The 25,792-nt window shown below is 42.4% G+C and overlaps 1 protein-coding gene across 2 annotated transcripts in view; it reads right to left on the bottom strand.

Moving 5' to 3' along the window:
* Positions 1-25,001, bottom strand: part of tox (thymocyte selection-associated high mobility group box) — a 57,699-nt gene extending 32,698 nt beyond the window's left edge. Inside the window, exons 1-3 of one of the 2 annotated variants that reach the window (XR_008531362.1) lie at positions 24,644-25,001; positions 24,398-24,567; positions 1,070-1,132 (exon numbers count right to left, since the gene is read on the bottom strand). Coding sequence is in view for 1 of the 2 variants with exons in the window: in XM_054602250.1 (XP_054458225.1) it covers positions 1,070-1,132; positions 24,398-24,502 (168 nt within the window). In the remaining variant the exon portion in view is untranslated. Of the gene's footprint in view, positions 1-1,069; positions 1,133-24,397 lie in introns of both variants that reach the window. The other variant, XM_054602250.1, reaches the window with a different exon arrangement.
* Positions 25,002-25,792: the final 791 nt, after the last annotated feature.

Below are 25,792 nucleotides of genomic sequence, written 5' to 3'. Positions count from 1 at the left end.
CCAGCAGTCAGGTGACAAAAACTCAGTGAAATGTCGTCTGAACTGCTGAACACAAAGCATAGAGGAAAAGACAAGAGAGGTTGTAAAAATGTAAATGGTTCCATATGTAAAGCATGTGGAGCCTCCATTTTGTTTCAGACATTGGTAACACTTGTACTTAAAAAATGTTGTACATACAAGATCCATTTTTTCCCCAATTTCTGCAAAAGAAATTCTACTTGCTTTTTATGATTTAAGGTATTATAAATATGTCACATTGCACAAACACATGTAGTTTTCTCTGCTTCTAGCCATGATTGGTCTGTTCCTATAGAGGTACATGACTTATATAAAGCAGTGAAACACGAGGCCACAGAGAGTTAAATGTGACAGGAGCTTGAAACAGCTTGGGGTTCAGAGGGTTGTTAAAGAAGGAATCTTCATCAGAGCTTTTGGTTTGAATCCCACTCCCAACTGTCAAGTACAATAAAGCCTATGATAGTAGAATGATGATAGAAAGACGTTTATTAAGGCCTCAGAGGTCACATTGTACCACTGTTGTTATATCAGTGTCCTGGCATAATTAATAGCTAAATCCTAACAGATATTGGAAAACCATTAACCTCCAGTGGACTCACCCTGCAGGGACTAAACAGCAACACATCCATTCATAAATATCAAATGCTTCTCTTCCTTTATACTTCCTTTAACCATATTAGCAAAGACAATATTAAAGCTATTTCCTGCTAAAATCATGCAAGCGTGAAAAATGGATTTGACATGCGTGTAACAATGTGATGATTGCTCGCAAATTAAATGAATATTCACTTAACTGCACACCTGGCATTTATTTGTTTTAGTTTGCAAAATGATTGTCTCACTCGAACACGTTAGCAACTCCACTTTTAAAATAAGTGTTTTTAACAAGATACAGCATATCCACTTCTGTAAGGAAAAGTTACAACACTTTCCATTTAGGCTCCATTTAGAAAATCACTCGGTGCAATTAGAAAACATCATTCTGCTTTACACACACACACTTCATAGGACACTCACTCACACACATGCATGCATACACATGAACACTAACCTGATTGGTTGAGGCATAGTCAAGGCCTTGCTCTGGCATACCCAGGAACATGTCCGCGTCCAGCTGGAGAGAATAAAAAAAAAAACACAAGAGCAACAATGTCAACAAACTATAATCAAAACACAGCGAGCAGAGACTGGGCCAGCAAGGAGACAATAAATGGAGATGGAGGTAACAGATTACAGTGTGAACGCTGAGTCCACTATCTGTATGACATCTCCTTCAGACGGTGAAACCCTGCTTGTGGTGGCTGGTAAAGCTCTGGTCCCTGTTCTGCAGTAAAAATCAGTCTTGTGCACAGATATATTAATGATATATATATATATATATATATATATATATATAGAACTCACATGTCAGGATAAACATTTGAATATATAGACGGGTATTGATGCGTTTGTTTTCCCCTTCCCACTTTAGAGTATGAAAGTAAAGTTATAATGGTCCTAAAATGTAAGCAGGTTTTAAATGTGCAGTGGAAAAGTGCCCCTATCAAGAGTACTGAGATCAGTATACTAAATCTTAAGTTTTGATTGTGCTGTTGGTAACATTCCAGACATCCATCAGTGTATGTGTTACAAGATTTCCTGTCCAAATCGGGAAATGATATTGCTGTCTCGTATACTATCAGCATGAACTGTATACTTGACATAGCATACAATGAATCCTTTTAGCATGCAGCATGGACTTCTATTTCCTCATTTCCTATCTCCTATCTGCCCTGCTCTTCCTGCTGTGGGCTCCCTTATCTCCTCCTTCATCCACTAGCTTATATTTGTGCCACACTACAGACAGCAGTGCATGTCATAGGAACCCGATAGACTGCTACTGATATCACAAGCCGAGCCCCCCACTTTTAAAAGATTGATAGATTTTGTTAATTATTCATTTAAATGTATTAATTACACTTAAAGACAACAATGTTTGACAGACTTTTTCTTGCAATACCGTATTGCTACTGTCTGTAGCTGGTCAGTCTGCTAACTGACTTAGCAACGTTTTTTTCCCTAAATATGAAGCTGAGATCATTCCACAGTGGGTTGAAGTCTTGTTTTCACACATATAACATTTTAGAACCACAATGCTTTTGCATAAAACTCGCTTTGGCAAAAATGTGTGTAGCTAAAGGGGAACGGGCGTGATGTATTTCGGCACAATTCTCTTTCAAACATGTGAGATGTGTATTTAGCTTTGCTTCAATGCATACTGTATACTGTTGTATTGGACTGTAAAAAGTGAGCCCATCATGATGAGCAATCTCCAGCTCATTTTCTGTCACTTTGTGACTCTAGCAGAAATCTAGTGTGAAGACCTGGCTTAACAGGGAAAAACACAACACCTTTCAGATTGGGGGACATTAAAGTAGCCGATGCTGAACCGATAACTGAATTATCTCTATACGAGCAATTTGAAGAGACCACTTTGGGCTGATTACTGGGGCTGAACATTGGCATGGTGCTTTGCCACACAGGGACAACTGATTGATGAACTAAATAGAAAAGTATTTTCAGATGTGCCACTGACTACTGCAACCTACAGCACAAAATAGGTCAATATGTATAATAACTAATGAGTCCTGTTACATCTAAATGCAGACACTTGATGGGTTTAGGGCTGAAACTTCTAATTGTTTTCATATTTGATTAGTTTGCCAATTTTTCTCTCAATTTCTCCATAAATTGTTGTTTTTGTAATGACAGAAAATAGTAAAAAAAAATGAATGTTATCTAGTTTGGCAACTTGTGAAATAGTTAAAATTTGCCCTGGTTGAGCCTATTTTTAAGATTGTCTCAGGGATGTTCATTTTGCTTTAGGAAACGTGTAGAAATTTAAGAATGCTCATAAGATGGATGGGAAACGGGGCTGTTAGCAAAAGGTCACCACAAAAATACAATCGGTAAAACTTAAAAAAAGTCAGGCTATATACAAACTACACAAGGGTCACATGACTTTACTAAACTAAAAGCGGACTAGTGTTCTAGTGATGATGGTTTGTAGTTTCATTTAGCCAATCGTTAGCAACTGCCTTTTTTAAGACACTTAAGTTACAAAATTCACCAGAGGGATATTTACAGATGTATTTTATATGGTAGTACAAAACAGTAAAATCTCTTCTCTTATTTCATACAAAAGTGCAAAAAAAACAACACGCTGACTCATTTTTAGCTCGGGTTTTAGCGCTCATTCCTGCAGCACTCTTTTACTGGTCAAACCCTACGTCCAACACCATTAAAACAAAACAACAACCATATTCAAATCATTCAAGGGTACATGAGCATTGTCTTGGTTGACAGAAGAACGTTTGAACAGGTGGTTGGAACAACACACACACACACACACACACACACACAAATACAAACACAGGTGGACAGACAGGTGTAACTGCCCTATCCATTCACCAGCTGTTGGGTATTATGCAAATGAGGTGTAGGTTTACAGAGTCAACAGAAAGCTAAAACAGAGTGGTGACGGACATCACACACACACACACACACACACACACACACACACACACACACACACACACACACACACACACACACACACACACACACACACACACACACACACACACACACACACACACACACACACACACACACACACACACACACACACACACACACACACACACACACACACACACACACACACACACACACACACACACACACACACACACACACACAGGTGGACAGAGAGAGAGTTAGTGGCTAATGGAATTATTGGTTATTAATGCTTTACATAAACATATCAAATAATTGAAAAACTCCTCTCGGTCTCGCCTCTATGCCTGATCTTCATTCTTCCTCTTCCCTTCTTTCTTCCTTCCTTATGGGAGCGATCAAGTTTTTCTGACCAATCAGAGGAGAGGAAGAGAAGAGCAGACATGCTGACCTGACCCCACGGTCAAAGTGGCTTCTTCCATTTACCTTTCGAGAAGACCTGTTATCACACACACACACACACACACACACAAGCTGAATGCAATGATGTCACAAAGCCTTTCAGAAAGAATAAGACATCATAATCTAAAAATAATGAATCATATTTAAAAAAACTATTAAGTATAAAAAAGCAGTTGTGTAGAATGTTTTTTGAGAAGTGTCTTTAACCCCTGTTGCCCAACGCGATGGAACTGACACTAGATATTTTAACATCTTTCTCATGGCTTCTTATTGTGTATTCTAAATGTATTGAACTATATCTGTTACATTAGATTTTCAGCAAATCAAAGCCCTTCTTTGACATTATTCGTGGTCTCCATTTTACATTCTGTGATCACTGCCACTGCTGCCTCACATTACATTTTTCATTCAACAGGCGAACTGTTGAACTCCTCGGCAAGCTAACCAACATGACTGCTGGCGCCGTGTGCAGCATGGAATCACATCGTGGTTGCTCGTGGCGCGATGGAACAATGCCAGTTACTGCCAGACTTCTTCATTAAAACAATGTGCGTCGACGCCCCAGGAATTCTAGGAACTGTAATATGAAATCGCACTTGCCGTTACCACGGTAACCACCAGTGTCATCGTATCAAGCGGGACTGAAATCTTCAGTAATACACCTATAAAGGCAACATATACTGTAGGTTACATGAGAGAAGGACGCGAGACTCAGGGTTTCCTGGTTGCCACTGGCAAACATTTGAGAAATGAGTAACCAATTCTTGGCCATTGGTTGCCATCAGTGGCTCGTCAAAGTCACAGATTGATGTGCAAATTGAAAGGGCAAAATTAAGCTGACATATAACTGCGTAGTATCCTTCTGACCCAAAATACAAGGTGAATAAATATGGCAACCACATCTTCAGATTTTAGCAACCAAAAGTTGATGCAGCTATTGAAAGTTAGTGTTGATCCCTGCTTAAGGACAGCAGCACAACATATTTATAATGTCTCCTGCTGGAACTTGTGTCCAATACAATAAAGGAATATCAATAAAGGAATATCCATCTAATACACCTCACCGTGACCAAACGTCAAGTTATAGCACAGCTTCACACCTGTCACACTACTTGCCACTGTTTGGAGATCAGCTGATAGATTCAGACATCATACCTGCCCCCGAATGTGCTGCTACATCAATTGGAGCAGTTTGCCCTGCTGCTATGTAAGATCCCCCCCACACCAGCACAACCCAATGGAGCACAGCCAGTGTGACCAGCAGCCCCTACTCTTATCTAAACCAGCATGACCTGCTTAAGTCTACGGTGGAACGTCAGCCTGATGTTGATGCCCCGAGACTGTAGATGATAGATCAAGTCCAGTTCTGAGGTTTCATTCTCAGCATCCAAAGCAACCAAAGGTTACAGACTAAGTTCTTTTTTAGAACCACTTTGTTATTGATACATATTGCCAAATACGCAGGTCTCCTGGAAAACTACATTGTCAATAACGTTTCGAGGGAAAAATATTTGTATTAAGTTTGTTTTTGACCATCACAAAAAATGTTTTTCAAAGTCAGTATAAGTAGCTAGAATTTAAATTCCTGATGAGTTTTGACCAATATGTTGTTGCATTAAAATGGTTTACACATAAAAGAATGATCCCAGTCAATTCCACACAGTGAGGCATACAATATTATTATCATTATTCACATTCTTGAGCTCTGGGAGAGTATACCATTTTTCACTATTTCCTGACATTTCCAAACAATTAATCGATGAATTGAGAATAATAATTGTTGGATGGCTCAATACTGTTAATATTCGTTAGTTGCAGTCCTGATGCCAAAGGTCACAAAAGTTGTCTTGCCAGGGCGCTCTTGGATCCATCACCAGTGTCCAAATAAGTAGAACACAGAAAATGATTCAACTTGAGCAGATTACAGTTTAAATTCTCACCTACACTTTGGCAGTACAGATTTATTTTAAACCAATCTAAACACTCACAAACGTTGCTAAGTTTTTAAGGAGGCTGCAATGAAGCGCCTGGGGAGCAACTTGGGGTTAGGTGTCTCACTCAAGGACACCTCGGCATGTTGCCTGTAGAGGGGTTCGAACCAGCAAACTTGTGGTTGCGGGACGAGCGCTCTACCTCATGTGCCACAGCCGCCCCAATCTGTACTATACATACAGTATAATGCACATAGAATTACAAAGAAGTCATCCCTTAATGATGAAGATGTGCCGTTGGCTCTCGCTCCATGCACGCCTGTTTAATGTCCTGTGATCTTCTTTGGGTGGCATTTGTTCAGACATTTTCAACAGACGAGGTAGTTTGTGTAATATTGACTGTTTTACCACCTTGTAAATCTGACTATGCTAAAGAACACTGTTGTCATATTGTCCATCACAGTGTAAATCTGACTATGCTAAAGAACACTGTTGTCATATTGTCCATCACAGTGTTATAAGATCACATGAGATGGTGATTATGCATAGTGTACATTTAAATTCATTTTCTACTTCAGTAGGACACAGCTGTGGTAGCACATCAGTCTGAGTCAGTCATCGATATGTTGGCTTTTCCTTGAAAAGGTGTTGTTTTTGTCTTTCACTTTAAATAAAAAGCTCGCAAACTGACACGTATCTACGTCTAAAGACGTGAATTTAGAGCAACAATGAGTGGAATAATCAATGAGTTGATTGACAGAAAAGGAATCGACTAAATCATTTGACATTTTTCAGGCAAAACTGTCAAACATTTCCTGGTGTCAGCTTCTCAAATGTGAAGATTTGCTGCTTTTCTTTGTCATATATGACATACAGTGGGTACGGAAAGTATTCAGACCCCTTTAAATTTTTCACTCTTTGTTTCATTGCAGCCATTTGCTAAAATCGAAAAAGAAAAACTGAAATATCACATGGTCATAAGTATTCAGACCCTTTGCTGTGACACTCATATTTAACTCACATGCTGTCCATTTCTTCTGATCCTCCTTGAGATGGTTCTACTCCTTCATTGGAGTCCAGCTGTGTTTAATTAAACTGATTGGACTTGATTAGGAAAGGCACACACCTGTCTATATAAGACCTTACAGCTCACAGTGCATGTCAGAACAAATGAGAATCATGAGGTCGAAGGAACTGCCCAAGGAGCTCAGAGACAGAATTGTGGCAAGGCACAGATCTGGCCAAGGTTACAAAAGAATTTCTGCAGCACTCAAGGTTCCTAAGAGCACAGTGGCCTCCATAATCCTTAAATGGAAGAAGTATGGGATGACCAGAACTCTTCCTAGACCTGGCCGTCCAGCCAAACTGAGCAATCGTGGGAGAAGAGCCTTGGTGAGAGAGGTAAAGAAGAACCCAAAGATCACTGTGGCTGAGCTCCAGAGATGCAGTAGGGAGATGGGAGAAAGTTCCACAAAGTCAACTATCACTGCAGCCCTCCACCAGTCGGGGCTTTATGGCAGAGTGGCCCGACGGAAGCCTCTCCTCAGTGCAAGACATATGAAAGCCCGCATAGAGTTTGCCAAAAAACACATGGAGGACTCCCAAACTATGAGAAATAAGATTCTCTGGTCTGATGAGACCAAGATTGAACTTTTGGCGTTAATTCTAAGCGGTATGTGTGGAGAAAACCAGGCACTGCTCATCACCTGCCCAATACAATCCCAACAGTGAAACACGGTGGTGGCAGCATCATGCTATGGGGGTGTTTTTCAGCTGCAGGGACAGGACGACTGGTTGCAATTGAAGGAAAGATGAATGCGGCCAAGTACAGAGATATCCTGGAAGAAAACCTCCTCCAGAGTGCTCAGGACCTCAGACTGGGCCGAAGGTTCACCTTCCAACAAGACAATGACCCGAAGCACACAGCTAAAATAACAAAGGAGTGGCTTCGGAACAAGTCTGTGACCATTCTTGACTGGCCCAGCCAGAGCCCTGACCTAAACCCAATTGAGCATCTCTGGAGAGACCTGAAAATGGCTGTCCACCAACGTTCACCATCCAACCTGACAGAACTGGAGAGGATCTGCAAGGAAGAATGGCAGAGGATCCCCAAATCCAGGTGTGAGAAACTTGTTGCATCATTCCCAAGAAGACTCATGGCTGTACTAGCTCAAAAGGGTGCTTCTACTCAATACTGAGCAAAGGGTCTGAATACTTATGACCATGTGATATTTCAGTTTTGTTTTTTTTATAAATTTGCAAAAAGTTCTACATTTCTGTTTTTTTCTGTCAAGATGGGTTGCTGAGTGTACATTAATGAGAAAAAAAAATGAACTTTTTCGATTTTAGCAAATGGCTGCAATGAAACAAAGGGTGAAAAATTTAAAGGGGTCTGAATACTTTCCGTACCCACTGTATATATAAATTGAATATTCTTTCCTATATTTCTTTGGCCAAATGATTAATCAATTATTTCAAGGAATTAAGAAGCAGATTGATAAATGATGGAAATGATCATTAGTTCAAGAAAAAAGAAAATCCAGAGTATTGTTGCCTCTAGGTAGCTAGGTTTGTAGTCAAACTAAATTTCTCTCTCTCTCTCTCTCTCTCCTTCATCCTCTGTCTCTCACTCTCTCATCTCAGCGGCTTGTGTGCGTGTGCGCGTGTGTGTCTGTGTGTGTGTGTGTGTTTGTGTGGGTAAAGCAATGGTTTGAATAACAAGCAGCCAGCTAAGTGGGTCAGGGTCGGAGGAAGGGGGGAGGAAGGGGGGAGAGAGACTATTAGGATGACAGACAAGGACAAAGGAAAAGGGAGAAATACAGTGTATGGGGGAAAAAGGGAGCAGCGTGAGGAGGAGAAAGAAGGAGAGGTTGGGAGAAATGAAATGTCATGGATAAGATAAGGAGAGAGAGAGAGAGAGAGAGAGAGAGAGAGAGAGAGAGAGAGAGAGAGAGAGAGAGAGAGAGAGAGAGAGAGAGGGTAAATGTTAATTGGATGAGTGTGATTCTACGTACTTTCATTCAGACCTAAAATTCAGCTAATATCCTGTTGAAGCAAATCAGACGTATTCATTCAGGCCTTTAAAAGTATTAATACACAAAGTAAAGAAAATCGTATCCAATCAGATAATCCGTTTATCACGTCGTGGCAAAAATATCATTTTTTTGTGCACTGGTCAGTTTTGAGATTTTGGTCTATTTTGCTTCGTAAACATGTCTTCTAGTGGAAGAAAACATCCAAAGAAAACATCCTGATACATTCAGGTCTTAATTTTACTATTTTGTGTATTTGCGTGTGTAGATTTCCCCTAAATTCATCAAAGGCTACAAATATATAATGCCTCATTTGCATATTGAAACGAAACATTTCTGAAAACTTGTAATAAAAAAATGATGGTCTTACTGTTACTTTAACAGAGGACGTTTGTTCATATATTGTTCATAGCCTGATTTAAAAGACATTTGATTCCTTAAACTTTTTTTTTTTTAAACATTAATGTCAGTTGAAAATATTGTTACAAAACACATCACATCTAATATTTCAACAAAATGAAACAAGAATTTTATCCAATGTTCAAATTTGTTTCCTGGAATGTATGCAAAGTTGTATGTGTTTGATAAGAAAATGCCCAATTTTACCCTAATCATCCAGGGTGAGAACTTATCTAACCTCACTGTTAGATAATGAATCAGATTCAACGTCAACTTAAGACTGAATATATTGTTCTTTACAGATGTTTGTCCGACGGTTAAACATAGTGTTACAAGGCTATCTATGTGTTAATGTGTCAGAAAGGAGCATTTTTATCACTCATGGGTTTGTGTGGCGTGTGAAACTCTGGCTGGACTGGACTGAATGGATTTCAGTTGACTTTAAACTCCATCAGGGGACATAAATCAAGTCTACAGTGAGAGATGGATGGGGAACGAGAGAGGGAGACTAATGGCTGACTTTGTGTGTGTGTGTGTGTGTGTGTGTGTGTGTGTGTGTGTGTGTGTGTGTGTGTGTGTGTGTGTGTGTGTGTGTGTGTGTGTGTGTGTGTGTGAGAGAGGGGTGATTCACACAGCTGTGGTAGTTCAGCTCTGCAATTGTTTATCTGTCTTATCTCTGTCACCATGACAGCAATATAAACCAAGTTTTATTGGCTAAACTGTATTCACCCTGACTAAAAGTCTAGATGGTGTGTGCGTAGGGTATCAGATGTGTGTGTGTGTGTGTGTGTGTGTGTGTGTGTGTGTGTGTGTGTGTGTGTGTGTGTGTGTGTGTGTGTGTGTGTGTGTGTGTGTGTCTCTTGTGAGTGTGTAAGCACACTCCCAGTAAACAGACAGGGTTTTTATTTAACCGTTGTGCATCCTTTTAAAAAAGTTGCTCTGGTATCCTTAGAGGACAAAAATTAAAGTTATATATTAATATTACTTTCCACTCTCACTGAGTTTAACTTTTAACCGACATCAGTCCTGATCATAACTGCCAAATATGTATTTATTTTCCGGATTTTAACCCTTTTAATGTTTGTTGACATTAAGCCACTTTTGCTTTTTGTGGGGAAAAAAATATCTTTGTATACTTTTGTATACTAAATGCTAGGGTTCATTTGGAACAAATCATTCTCACAGTCTAGAATATTTTTATGATTAGCATAACAGTGAAATTCTGATGCATTTTTTGTGTAGTGGCAGATTTAAAAAGAAACTCCCACTTGTTAACTTTGACATAAAGTCCCCTCCTAAAACTGTTAAAAAAATACTACATATTCATATTAATTTTTAAATAATTCAAGATACTAAATACCAGGATGATTTTTCCTACAGTCTGGTAGATGTAAATGATTAGCAAAAATGTTGATTTTGATGCATTGGATCAAACATGATTAATGAATCGCCACCTTATAATGAATCGCCACCTTATAATGAATCGCCACCTCATCGTGGTGGAGGGGTTTGTGTGCCCCAGTGATCCTGAGAGCTGTGTTGTCGGGGGCAATAGCTCCTGGTAGGGTCTCCCAAGGCAAAGCGGTCTCGGGGGAGGGGTCAGACTAAGAGCGATTCACAAAACCCCAATGAATCGGACGATGCAAGGTTGTGGCACCTCGCCCGGAATAGGGAAACCGGGGCACCCTCCTGGAGCCAGACCCGGGAGGGGAGCTCGCCGGCGAGCGTCTGGTGGCCGGGCCTTGGCACATGGGGCCCGGCCGGGCCCAGCCCGAAAAAGCTACATCGTGCCGCCACCCTGTGGGCCCACCACCCGCAGGGATAGGCATTGGGGTCGGGTGCAATGTGAGCTGGGCGGCAGGCTGGGGCGGGAACCTGGGCGTGCTGACCCCGGCATCACAGACTAGCTCTAGGGACGTGGAATGTTACCTCTCTGGCGGGGAAGGAACCGGAGCTGGTGCGGGAGGTGGAGCGCTACCAACTAGATATAGTTGGGCAACTAGATATAGTTGGGCTCACTTCCACGCATAGCACCGGTTCTGGAACCAAACTCCTGGAGAGGGGCTGGACTTTTTCCTGCCCAGGGTGAGAGGCGCCGGGCGGGTGTGGGGATACTCACAAGCCCCCGGCTGAGCGCCGCTGTTCTGGAGTTCTCCCCAGAGAACGAGAGGGTCGCCTCTCTGAGACTGGGAATCGCAGGGGGAAAGTCTCTGACTGTCATTTGTGCCTATGCACCAAACGGCAGTTTGGATTACGCAGCCTTCTTGGAGTCCTTGGGTGGTGTTCTGGAAAGGGCGCCGACTGGGGACTCCATAGTTCTTCTGGGAGACTTCAATGCTCACGTGGGTAACGATGGAGAAACCTGGAGGGGTGTGATTGGGAGGAACGGCCTGCCCGATCTGAACCTGAGTGGTGCTTTGTTGTTGGACTTCTGTGCTTGTCATGGACTGTCCATAACAAACACCATGTTTGAGCATAGGGAGGTTCATAAGTGTACTTGGTACCAGAACACCCTAGGCCAAAGGTCTATGATCGACTTTGTAGTTGTGTCATCAGACCTGCGGCCGTATGTCTTGGACACTCGGGTGAAGAGAGGAGCAGAGCTGTCAACTGATCACCACCTGGGGGTGAGTTGGATCAGGTGGCGGGGGAGGCTGCCGGACAGACCCGGTAAACCCAAACGTGTAGTGAGGACTGGGAACGCCTGGCTGAGGATCCTGTCCGCAAGGTCTTCAACTCCCACCTCCGGAATAATTTCTCGTGCATCCCGGGGGAGGCTGGGGACATGGAATCCACTCCATTGTGGAAGCTGCTGCTAGGAGTTGTGGTCGGAAGGCGATCGGTGCCTGTCGTGGCAGCAATCCGAGAACCCGCTGGTGGATACCAGCGGTGAAGGAGGCCGTCAAGCTGAAGAAGGAGGCCTTTCGGGCTTGGTTGGCCCAGGGGTCTCCTGAATCAGCAGGCAGGTACCGGTTGGCCAGAAGGGCTGCAGCTGCGGCAGTTGCTGAGGCAAAAACCTGGGTGTGGGAGGAGTTTGGCGAGGCCATGGAGAAGGACTTTTGAATGGTCTCAAGGAAGTTCTGGCAAACCGTGAGACGACTCAGAAAGGGTAAACAGGGCTTTTCTCAGGCTGTGCTCAGCAGGGGGGAGAACTGCAGACCCGGACTGGGGATATTGTCAAGCGGTGGAAAGAACACTTTGAGGAACTCCTGAACCCGACCAACACGTCCTCTGTGGAAGAGGCAGAGTCTGAAGACTCAGGGGAAGACTCGTCCATATGCCTGGCGGAGGTCGTTGAGGTGGTTAAAAAGCTCTTCAGCGGCAAAGCGCCAGGAGTGGATGAGATTCGACCGGAGATGCTAAAGGCACTGGACATTGTTGGGCTGTCTTGGTTGACACGTCTCTTCACTGTCACATGGAAGTCGGGTACAGTGCCTGTGGAGTGGCAGACCGGGGTGGTGGTTCCCATTTTCAAAAAGGGGGACCGGAGAGTGTGCTCCAATTATAGGGGTATCACACTGCTCAGCCTCCCGGGAAAGTTTACTCCAGGGTGCTGGAAAGGAGGCTCCGTCCGATTGTCGAACCTCGGATTCAGGAGGAGCAATGCGGATTCCGTCCTGGACGTGGAACAGCGGACCAACTCTTTACCCTTGCAGGTCTGTTGGAGGGTGCATGGGAGTTTGCTCATCCAGTCTACATGTGTTTTGTGGACTTGGAGAAGGCCTTCGACCGCGTCCCTCGGGGAGTCCTGTGGGGGGTACTGCGGGAATATGGGGTACCTGGTTCGTTACTACGAGCCATTCGGTCCTTGTATGACCAAAGTGAAAGCTGTGTCCGGATACTCGGCACAAAGTCGAGCTTGTTCCCAGTGCGTGTTGGCCTCCGCCAGGGCTGCCCATTGTCACCAATCCTGTTTGTGATTTTCATGGACAGGATTTCAAGGTGCATCCGGGGGGAGGAGAGTTTCCGGTTTGGGGACCTCAGAATCACATCCCTGCTTTTTGCAGATGATGTGGTTCTGTTGGCTTCTTCAGAACGTGACCTTCAGCACGCACTGGGGTGGTTCACAGCCGAGTGTGAAGCGGTCGGGATGAAAGTCAGTACCTCCAAGTCTGAGGCCATGGTTCTCTTCCGGAAAACGGTGGATTGCACCCTCTGGGTTGGGAGTGAGTCACTGCCCCAAGCGAGGGAGTTCAAGTATCTCGGGATCTTATTCACGAGTGAGGGTAAAATGGAGCGGGAGATGGACAGGCGGTTCGGTGCAGCGTCAGCAGTGATGCGGGCGTTGTACCGGACCATTTTGTTGAAGAAGGAGCGGAGCCGTAAGGCAAAGCTCTCGATTTACCAGTTCATCTACGTTCCAACCCTCACCTATGGTCATGAGCTTTGGGTAGTGACCGAAAGAATGAGATCGCGAATACAAGCGGCTGAAATGAGCTTCCTTCGTAGGGTGGCTGGGCTCAGCCTTAGAGATAGGGTGAGGAGCTCAGACATCTGGAGGGAGCTCGGAGTAGAGCCGCTGCTCCTTCGCGTCGAAAGGGGCCAGCTGAGGTGGCTCGGGCATCTGATCAGGATGCCTCCTGGACGCCTCCCTTTAGAGGTTTTCCAGGCACGTCCAACTGGTAAGAGGCCCCGGGGTAGACCCAGAACACGCTGGAGAGATTAGATATCTCGTCTGGCCAGGGAACGCCTCGGGGTTCCCCAGGAGGAGCTGGAAAGTGTTGCTGGGGAGAAGGACGTCTGGAGGACCCTCCTTAGCTTGCTGCCCCCGCGACCCGGCCCCGGATAAGCGGAAGGAAATGGATGGATGGATATAATACAGCATTAATGCTGTATTATATGTTTGATCCAATGCATCAAAATGCATGTTTGTCTATGGGGTAAATGCATGTATTTACCCCATAGACAAACATGAGAAAATGGCTCAATGTGGTGGAAAAGGGGGCTCCAGATTGAAAGACTGATATAATATAATGTATTATTTTATGCTATAATGGCTGTCGGATCAAACATTGTGGTTTTAATAGGTTTCAATGGAGACACTTTTTGATTGGGTTTCATTTGGGACTTTTTTGACCCATTGAAGGGTCTGACTGTCTGTATTTTAGCTAAACAGTTTATTATGGACTTATAATAGGAGCTGAGGTTCAACTTCCAAAATTCACCTTCATATGCATCAACACAATCCATATGATAACAAAAATTGAAAATCAAAACGCTAACAATTGATGGATAATGGTTAAACACGATTCCTGATTGAATTATAAAAATGAATGGATTTACTTGTACAAAACTGTCTTTGGAGTCACTGGAATATTTTCTATACACCAGTGATTTTTCATAATCAAAAATGTTTAAATTGTTCTGGAGTATAAATCTGGCTGTCAGAAAGGGTCTTGATAACTGGTAGTTATGGGTATAATATCTATTGGACCATCTGTGAGGACTGGACGACCCTGATGTTTTTAACTTCTAACTTCATGTCACACCGTTTTGCCTTTATGTCTGTCACACTAGTCTAATGACTGATTTGAGCAGCAGCCCTTAAGAAACTGCTGACAAAAAATTTCGACTGCTGATTTCTGGCAACAGGACTTGAAGCTCTGCTGTGTGCAATGTTTCTATTATACACTTGATTAAAGTTTTTGTGACTGAAACTTGAAAAAAAACATGATTTGCTTGAATATCACAAAAGCGCACCTCCTTGTGAACAGGTGGCATTCATCCAGTTAAGACGAGCAATCTATAGCAGAAAGGTTGAAGAGAACAATACAAAAGTGTTCTTTCACGAGGCTGATTGTCTTTCTAAGCAGGAATGGTTAAAACCCAAATCTGACAGCTCCTACTGTATGCACTGAACAGAAGCAGCAGACACATCACAGATTAGCAGACAGCTTTGATTGGCATCAAGTCAAGTTTACGAATCTACAAGGACACAAGGTCAGAACAGACACGAGTTTACGCATTTCAAATGTGACTTATTCATTTTAATCCATCCACAGTAATTAGCACTACACCACCACAGTTATAGTTGTATGATCGTGAACAAAAGCTGAAGAAAAACTCTCAGGAACCGATCCAATCTCTTCCAACACAACTTAATTCATCCAAGTTATTGTCCCTAATACAGCACACACAAACCCACAGACCCACAGACACACACACACAGACACACAGACACACACACACACACACACACACACACACACACAGACACACAGACACACACACAGAGAGAACAATGCAGCAATGATTGCAGTTTGTGATTTGATTGCAATATGTTTGTTTTGGAAACTAAATCCCGATAATTAGTCTCTTCTGGCAGCGCTCTATCTCCGCCCATCTGTTCCATTTGGCATCCCTCCACCAACCGGGAGTCCCTCATCGCTCCGTCCCCATGATCTGACCAACTGAGACGCTTTCAGACACACCAAAAACACAAGCAATAGTGCTGAAAGTCACCCAATCATCAGCGGGGAGGGGAGAGCGGGGGGGGGGTCTGGCGAGGTGTTCAGTAGCGGGAGTGACGGCCAACAGGGACAGACGGACGGACAGATTGACTGGTTGTGTTCTGATAGATAATTAGATGAGATGCCGACACTGTGGCTAGTTGGAAAGCTGTAGGAGGGGACAATGGGAGATTTTGTGATACAGAAAAAAACTAAGGAAGATAAGATACCATAAGGTACGATACGATACTATACGTTGCGGTGCGGTACGATGCGGTGCGGTACGGTACTATACGGTGCGGTGGGGTGGGGTGCGGTACGGTACGATACCATACCAAACCATACCATACGGTGCGGTACGATACGATGCCGTACGGTACGATACGATACGATACGGTACGGTGCTGTGCGGTACGGTACAGTGCGGTACGATACGATACGGTACGGAAGGTAAGCTCAAGAATCTGGGAATTATTATGTTTCAACATAAAATTTGTACATTTATTAAACTTATTTGAGGGGAAAATACACATAAAAAATGATCTGTATCAAGGATCTGAACTGTAAGCATGCTGTGCATTCAGCAGCACACTCTTCCATCATGTACAGATAATCTGCCAGCATCCCATTAAATAGGGATTCAGTTAAATTATAACCCTCTGCAGGCACGGTGCATTCTCCCGTCACATGTGCAGCCATCACTGTCTGAGCCAAAGCACTGCATGCTTTCATGAACATTTAGATTACATTAGTGGAGTGAATATATTTGACGTTTTTTTTTATATTTCAGTAAACCAGCCGTTAGTAGCCTCAAGCAAAGTGCACGGTTAATAACTTGTTAACCCCTCCTGCTAGTTTTTGTTAGCATGTGGGATGTAGCTTGACTAAGCTGATTTAGGAGTTGTAATTAAAACTCTTTCCATTCATTCTTTATTGGAAAACATTTCTTTTATTCATTAGCTGTTTACTGTAAACCATTAGTTTGCACACGGCCCACACTGTCAGCTCAAATTTTCACATTAGCCAACTTGCTAGCTAACTCACCACGTGGAACATTTCACATTGTATGTATTTGTTGTACAATTGTATGTAAATGAATGGATGATGTCTGCTTAAGATATGGTAAAAGGTTAGTTTCTTTCTGCATATGGTAATACAGCCTGAGCAAATAACCCTTATATTTCATTTTTATCCGTGTTATTTCCTGTTCATTCCCGCCATGATAATTCCTATAATTTTGCAACAGACCTGCTAAAATATCACAAGCTGCGTTCAAGCAGACAAGCTGATTGTGTGGCTGTTGACATTAAAGGCCATTTTAAAATGAATGACAAAACCATCCTAATTAATCTGTGTAATCCTGACTGACAGAGGTTGTTCTTTGAAAACGTCAGTATTGCCATGAGGGTTTGTTGTAGAGCGGATGATCCTGTTTATGCCACGGCTACGTGCCAGTGATCATAATATACAGTAAGTGGAGCAGATCTATTATTATATGAACACTGACTGCACCCCACAGGTGAAACTAAGCCCCACGTGTGATGACAATACATGATCACCCGAAGTGACTTCAGAGCCTACAGGTGGGTGCTGGAGCACAGAGGGCAAATGAATGGGCAGAGGTTTTAATAGAACCTCTTTTTGTAAAGGATGGTTTAGCTATTAGCTCAACAATTCAGCCATTATTTTACTATTTGCACCTGTGCTTTTTCTACTTTGTCAAAATGTCTTCTGGGAGGAGTTGACAATCCTCTCCAGTTAAAGTAGACCAAACTCCCTGTCCCACCATCACATTTCTTTTTCGTTGTCAGTTTTTGGATAGAGAGGTGCTTGCACGTGAATACTGAAACAACTTGCATGAAGTTAAGGTGCTCAAACTTTTAACCCCTCTCTTTTTTCTTTTTGCTAAGCTGTCCCTGTTGCCACCAACGTTTCCACCAATAAGTCGAGTGCAGTCCATAACGCATTATTATTTTCGCGTTTCCATTAGCAAAGGTTGTGGAGTTTTTTAAAGGTACTACCTCTGTCGATGTTCCAAACGAGCTGAGCCAACACTACAAGGGTTTATTATACCAAAGCAAACCACTGATTGGTCAGAGATTAGTCACCAGCTCGACACAGGACATCCTGTACAAAACGCGCCGTTTTTAAATAGCCAAGCTACCGTGGATAGCGACCGCAACTCCTTTATTTACCCAACCCGGATTTTGGCATTTGACAATTTTGCCTGCAGACACTACCTGTACACTACGACAAGGTGCAGACGTTTCTCTCTTTAGCTGCCAATAATAGGATTCAGAGAGGTGTCTGTGTCTGGGCGGCTGTGGCGTAGTGGAGATTGGTAGTTCTCCAATCAGAGGATCGGTGGTTCGATACCCGGCTTCGGCAGTCGATGTGTCCTTGGGCAAGACACTTAACCCCAAGTTGCACCCGAAGGCTTGCCATCGGTGTGGACTGGATGATGAATGTTAGTTAGAGTCTGATGGTGGCACCTTGCATGGTAGCCTGTCATCAGTGTGTGAATGGGTGAATGATATGTAATATACTACTGATTGTAAGTCGCTTTGGATAAAAGCGTCTGCTAAATGACTGTAATGTAATGTAATGTATTTAAACACCATACCTGAACTAATACAATGATTTGCATGATTTAAAGCCAAATTAAATTCACGTGTGACCTCATAGAATACATACAGAATAATAATTCTTACTGCTCTTTATGACTTTTCTCACTTTGTGTTCTGTTTTTATAAGATTATGGTGTATTTCTATCCCTTCTGCGCATTATTTTTGTACTGCTGTCCTGTGGTTCTATACTCTCCTGTTCTTTACTGAGGCCTTCTTTGTTCCTCCCCGTTCTCTCTTCCTCTCTATTTGCTTTAGAAATACCTCACCCAGCTTTCACAATCATCATGTTTACATTAGTCTCTCTCTCCGTCCGTCCCTCCTGCAGCCTTCCCTTCCTCTACTACACATCCAGTGTCTCCTCTTCTCGCCTTCTTTCACTAGCTTAAATTCAGTAGATACGTATTCAAATACTGCCACCTCAAAAACACCTGTGTGATTTCACACAGACGCTACCACCGGGTGACATCACAACGTTTACGATCAATTAACTTCTGTAGCAAATAAATAACTCCTATTCACATCTGAGGCGACTCATAACAGTCGTCCAATAGGAGCTCAGCGTGGCTCACTCGCTTCTGTTCATCCGACCAGCCCGTCGTGTGACTATACTGTGCACCACAGCAGCACCGAATCAGACGCCTTCGTTTATGGTTTGAAGATTACATATCGAGTGATACACTAGGCAAAATAAACATATTTATAGATACGAATTCATACCATATATATTTTGAATAACTAACTATTTTATTCACCACATCATGTGGGCGCCTGACATAATTGCCACCAATCTCAAAAAATTAAACAAAGGCATGTGTTCCATTAATAAACTAGAAACATGTTAGTATTAAATTAAGTAATTGTGTTTACGTTTATTAAATGGTTGCTTTATGTTTGTTGAACATAAGCAAATGAAACATTGGATTAATTGTAAAGCCCTCTGAGGCAAATTTGTAATTTGTGATTCTGGGCTATACAAAATAAACTGAATTGAATTGAATTAATTCAATTCATTAATATCAATCCAATGAGATGAGGTACATCAGAACAATGACCCTGATGGTTAAAGCTATTGCTGATGCTCCACGCACACGGGACGCACAAAGAGTTCGTACAAGTGCACTGTTGTCCCATCGACGAATACTGTCTCTTAATGGGTTGGCATCCTTGATATTTACGGTAAGTGAGCAATATATTTATACATGAATGTATTTTGTTCAATTGGATGAGTTCTCAGTTGTCTAGTTTTCTCATTAGCATTAGTTTTCTCACATTTAACCTAGCTTAACTGTGCTATAATGTTAGCTAGGTTTCAACTACGTTCACCATCATCTTCAGACTGAATGACTAAACTTCATCATGTTATGAGTTGAGTTTTCCAGACAGACCGTCCTCTGGTGTTTCATTCAAATGCTGTCTTGTTCACTTCACTGGTAACCATGACACCAACCATGGACTCATCCATCATCAAATCACAGCTACTGCCGTTGGGCATGTTGGAGGCAGAGCACAGCTTGGGAGGCTCCTAAAAATGACATTTATATACTACCGATTTGTAGGGATGCTTATTGATTAAACTGTCAATTTCCCAATTCATTGATTATTCTCTTGGCCATTAAAGCATCAGAAAACTGTGATATCTTCTTTTGTCCAACAGTCCATACTTAATGGCAATTAATACAAGATGCTTCTGAGGTAAAAGGGAACCTATATTTTTCAGACCAATAAAATCTCTGGTTATAATGGTTGTTATAATGCTTTTGATCATCAGCCCCCATCTTTCTCTTAAAACTCAATAAGATACAATCCATTTTACCAGACAGTCACCTCGAGAATTATCACAGAATGCATTTAAATGAGGCAAAGAACAGCTTTACTTCTGTGTACTTACATCTACAGATGAAAGATAAACAGAGTATTTACCTTTTCTTTAAGGCCCCATTCAGATGCAGTGAAATACCAGAAAACTGAAGAACAATGTATTATAGCAATGCATTGATAGTGTGAGGAGGAACGCGGACTACTCTGGTTTGGAAAATTGACACTAAGACCCTTATTTCTGATTCAAAACCTCCTGAGTAAACTAATGTATGTATGTATCTACATTGGCCAACTTATCATAGTTCCTAATGAAGGGCAAACTATGTTGTAAAATATGGTATAGCCTTTTCAGTAGGGGTCAGGGGAAAAAAGTGATTCTCAGACGCATCGCGATTTGCTCTTGAAAGGTTACGTCTCGGTTCAGAAAGGTCAGTACTCGGAAATTTAAAACCCAATCCTGGACATTGTGATGGTTTGTGTTGTGGCGTAGCTCATCTGAATCATAGCAGAGCCAGTACGTAGTGCGTGTGACGAGAGAGAGCCATTGGACGAGAGAGTTATAGTTAGAGGAAGACAGACAGTGAAAGAAGAGTACACTTTGCAGTTTGTGCACAAATAAAGACCAAGACAAGACCAAGTTGAGGTGACCGGGTGTTCGCTTAGAATCGACTCCGGTCCTGGAGATCAGAGCCGAGTGTCTCCTCTGTGATTTCAGACTGCGGTTGGGGAGGCGAAGCAGAAAAAGACCTGCACTTTTCCTACGACTGGACCGATTCTGATGGGGAAACGTAACTGACATGAAACCCATGTGTTGTGTCAACGGTCTGAGCTAGGCTAATTCATCCGTTTAATCTAAATCATAGAACATTACAAATGTGCTATGTGTTTAAAACCAGTAAAATATATAAAACATGATGTGTAGAAAGCAAAAATTTGAATGCATTGAGTTTTGTAATCACCGTCGTAGCCCCTCAGAATCTAATTGTGAGGCCGAGACATCCATACCTCCACTTCTCAGAGGTGATGTGAAGAGCTTTTGCTCTATTTAATTAAAATGGAAAATGTAGACCAGCCCTAGTATGACGTCTTTACATTAACACATCTGTAGGACCCGCCTATACTCTCTTTCTTTTACACACACACACACACACACACGCACTCTCTCCGTTCTTTTTCACTAAAACCTCTCTCTCCTTGTTTTTTTCTCTCATTTTGTTTCTTCTCTGCTTCCTTTCTTTCCTCTCCAACTTCCTGTCTCTCTCCCTCTTTCCTCTGCTGTATCTCTCTCTCTCCCTCTTTCTTTATATACTCCGTCTCCGTTCCCCCACACACACAGTAATATGATCTCTTCTATCAGGCCGACACAGCCGTGAATCAAAAGAGGGAGAAATATAGTACAAACCTTAGTGGCCCCACCCCCACTACTCACTCTCTCTCTCTCTCTCTCTCTCTCTCTCTCTCTCACCCTCACATCTACAACATCCCTACCCCCAACAACCCTCTTCTCTCTCCCTCTCTCTTCAGTCCCTACCCCCAACCACACCATACAGCTCTCTCTCCACATCCCTCTTTCGGAAACAAATATACTCACTGACGAAAAAAGAAAAACCACAATGCGATGCTGCATGATTCTGTGCACAAAACACTTCTACAAATGATGTTAGATTCAGAGATTAAAAGCAGCAGATTGGCATATGGCACAGTGAGTGCAGTCATTAGATACTGAGGGGGAAATAAAACAGTGTATATCACTATAATCTAGATCATAAAGACATTGACGTGTTATTCTTTTGCTGCCCAGCCTGCAGGTCAGAGGTCACAGTCGGCTACAAAGCTGGTAGAGAATCAGATGTGGTGCTCCAATTCCAAACTACATAATGTTTAAAGTATCTACTATATAATAACAGTCATTTTGTACTGTTTTTTTTTTATAAATATACAGCATACAAGAACAACATTTGCTCTCCCTTGGACATTACACATCACCACTAGAAAGCTAAATGTTCCTCTAAAGATGTGGGGGTTTTTTGTTTGCCCATGATTTTAGTACGTTGCATTGTAGAACTTTTCTTTATTCTGTATTTCTGCAGTGACCACTCAGGGATAAGGTATATGGAGTTAGTTGCTTGTGTAACTTTAACAGCACTTCCCAAACACAGTACCTACACAAAACTTGCTTTAAATTAGTACTTAAGCCCAGACACCCCAAGATTTTTCTTCCATAACATGTCTTCTTTCAGACTAAATACACATTTAAGTGTTTATGTTACTACTATATTCAACAAAAGTTATCAAGTAACACCTCATTTCCATATTTAACCTTTTTTTTTTTTTAAACTCAAAAAAACAATTGTCTTATATATGTTATCAACAGGGAAAGTTTCATGGTGATATATTGTTTTGTTTTTTTAACCCTATTCACCTGTAGTGTCTTCAAAATGTGTGTAATTTTACAAAACATATTTAAAAGCAGTTTTCTCTAAATGAGTTTTCTCTCACTCTGAGACAGACATCTCCACTTCAGTAGCTCTTACATACACCACACTTTACAGTTTCATTCCTCTCTATATTCTGAAGGTTTCTACAGAGGTGTTTGTTCAGATATCATTCATAGCCTGATTCATACAACATTTGATTACTGAAAATACAGAATAAAGGAGAAAATATTTTTTGGGGTTCTGGCTCGCAGAGGGTTTTGACCCCGGCGTTTCTGTTGAAAGTTATTGTAGCCACGAGTCAACTCCAAGCCGCTGCTGCTGAGGGGTTGAGCAGATGAAAACGCAGTGATGCTGTGAGGGAGCAGTTAATAAATGTGAGCGGGCAGGGCGGGATCAGACGACGTGGGAATAATCCTATCAATCACTAAGTTGTACAGCAGCCACTCAGTGATGGCAGCATACTCCGACATCAGTCAGTCCACTGTACTCCATGACAGAGGGACATCAGAAGTTAAAAAAGCACCAGTCACAATTGGCTCAGTTTGGGTCCCAAAGTGCTAAAATGCAGATAAAGTATAGCAGCATGAGTTGTATATGGAAAGCAATGTCTTTTTTCGAGGATATCACATGATGCTGTTTTGGTTTTACGTCCCTGCTCTTCGTACAAATCTCTGCCCTGCTTCGCGTGACACGCTTATTCTAGATCTTTGCTAATTGAAATATATTTGGAAATTGAATAGAGACAGAGGACTCTCTATACAGCAGGTGTAAACTAGTGAATTCAAATATTTAAAAAAGAAAAAAGTGAAGAAAGTATTCTTTAACATTGTTCTGTACGTTAAAAACAAATGTTATTTATGAATCCTGATGCTGGGAAACCAAACAAACAAAATTAATGTGTTCCATAATTTGTCGTGCTAAGATTTTGAAGAAGTGGTTATTAATCTGTCATTTGCTCTAATAGCTGCGCTCATCAGCTGCAACCAGTTAAATAATTAAGCAATTAATCACTGTCAAATGAGCATAGTCACACTGCCTCTAGTGTCTGTTCTAAAAGAACCAAACACCTTACTCTGAAAAAAAACATCCCTTGTCATACACATAGATAGATATATAGATAGAACTCCATATCCTCTCAAGGTGGCAAAAAGCTGGATCCCTACAAGCCCCACGTTTCTGCCGTGAATCTGACCCTGACCTTTGACCTTGCTCTGGAGGGAGAAGACAACAGATCTTCCCAGGACACCAATTAACTCCAGTATCATTAAACTGAAACGATTGAACCTCCAGTACGAGCTATTTGAAGCATACACCCCCCAAAAAACAGATCACAATGCTCGCTCCCCTCCCCATCACCTCCCATGTAATTTCATCCTCACCACAACTGTGAGTCAGTACATATCTAAACTTAATTACCTTTCAATTACAGCTAGTGTAAGTTTTTAATTAAAGGCGTCATTACACCACTGGCAACAAACTGGGAGTGAAATGACTGCCTGTGAGCGGATGTGCTCAAAAGAAATGGGGATGTAGTTCCCTTTGGTAGGCTGTGTTAAGTGTAAATGGAGCCTAATAAAGCAATTCATTACCACTTAATTGGCAGGGCAAGAAGGGTGAATACACGGAGAGGTAATAAAAGCAGGACACGACAAAAACGGGTCTTTTTATCTCTCAGACAATGGGAAACAGAGAGGGGTGAATGGAGGTTCCTTCCCCTTGCTTACCTTGTTGGTCCCAAAGGCCGGGTCAGGGTAGGAGTGCTGCCCCAGCCTGGTGTGGTCTGACGCGGCCAGAGATTGAGGAGGAGGTGGGTAAACGGTTACATCCATGGCCGAAGATACATCCACTTCTCCGTCCGGTTCGACGTTCCTTCTTCTCGTATCTCTGTGAATGTCTGGAAAAACCTGAATGTTTGTTTTTTTTTGGAACAAAGTTGGTTGGTTGGTTGGTTTTTACGACGAGAAACAAACCTCGGTCCGATAAAAGAAGCTGCTTTTTTGGGGGAAATAAAAACGGAATAAACCTGAACCAAGCGTACGGAGTTGACACTGATGCACTCCTCCCAGCGCCGGTTTTCACGCTCCGGTAACTGCTGCCGTGAGTCGCAAACTTCCCGGTAAACCCACTTCTTTCACTACCCAGCGTTAAATCAAACGGTGATGGTTTTCACTTTTAAAAAAGCGTCGTTTCCCGACTTTTGAACGTTATGTATCCGGTGGCGGTGTGTCTGGTTCGGACAGGGGGACGTTAGTGGACCCTGTCTGTCCCTGGTTGGGACTCTGTGTGTCTTAATGTTCCTCCGCTGCTGCTGCTGCTGCTGCTGACTGCTGCCTCTCGGACCAGTCATACAAAGAGCTCCAGCATCAAGCTAGCAAACAGGAAGCCGTAACAAACCCGGATGTGGATGTTCTCACAAAATAAAAGCGCGGATTTTTTCAAAATAAAAGCGCGGAAAAGGAAGTTTGGAAAGGAAAAATCATACTTCTTATTCAACTAACTCCTCACTTTTCACGACTCATTACACTTAGTACAATCCAAACGGTGTGTTGTTTTTATTTTGGGAGTATTTGACATATCCGTTTGCGTTCCACCTTGACGAACAGGATCCAGAGGAGCAGAGCTGTAGAGTGTGCTCCATCTAGAGGGGAAGAGGGTGTCTGAAGGTCCAGCCAGGTGTTTCTTTGACCTAAATGAACTTAGTTGAGGGAGTGAACGGGTGCTTTTAAATTATAGTGATGCGTGAATCTTTATTAGTGAACAGTCAACATTCAAGAGAAGCAAAAAAAAAAATAGATTGTAGAAAAACACTTGATGTTTATCATTGATGTGTCTGCTGTCCATGGTGCTAACACTGCACAGAACCCACTCTTTAAAAACTCAGGTACACTGTATGTCGATTGGTCCTTGGTAATTTGGTTACATTATCACAACAGTACAGTATCAGCAAATCAAAGGTTTCAAGGTTGTTGTTTTAGTTTGCATGGTGCTCACATTCTGCATTCACTTCTATAAAGTTGTGTTCTAAGAAATGGCTGCTAAAGGTGTAATAAAAAATGACTACAGTGAACTTAAAGTGCATGTAGAGACTGCTGTGGTTGCCTTATTTGATAGGAATTTTA

This window comes from Anoplopoma fimbria, chromosome 8 (assembly GCF_027596085.1).
Source record: "Anoplopoma fimbria isolate UVic2021 breed Golden Eagle Sablefish chromosome 8, Afim_UVic_2022, whole genome shotgun sequence".
Taxonomy (NCBI): Eukaryota; Metazoa; Chordata; class Actinopteri; order Perciformes; family Anoplopomatidae; genus Anoplopoma; species Anoplopoma fimbria.
This window is presented reverse-complemented; position numbering and strand designations above follow the sequence as displayed.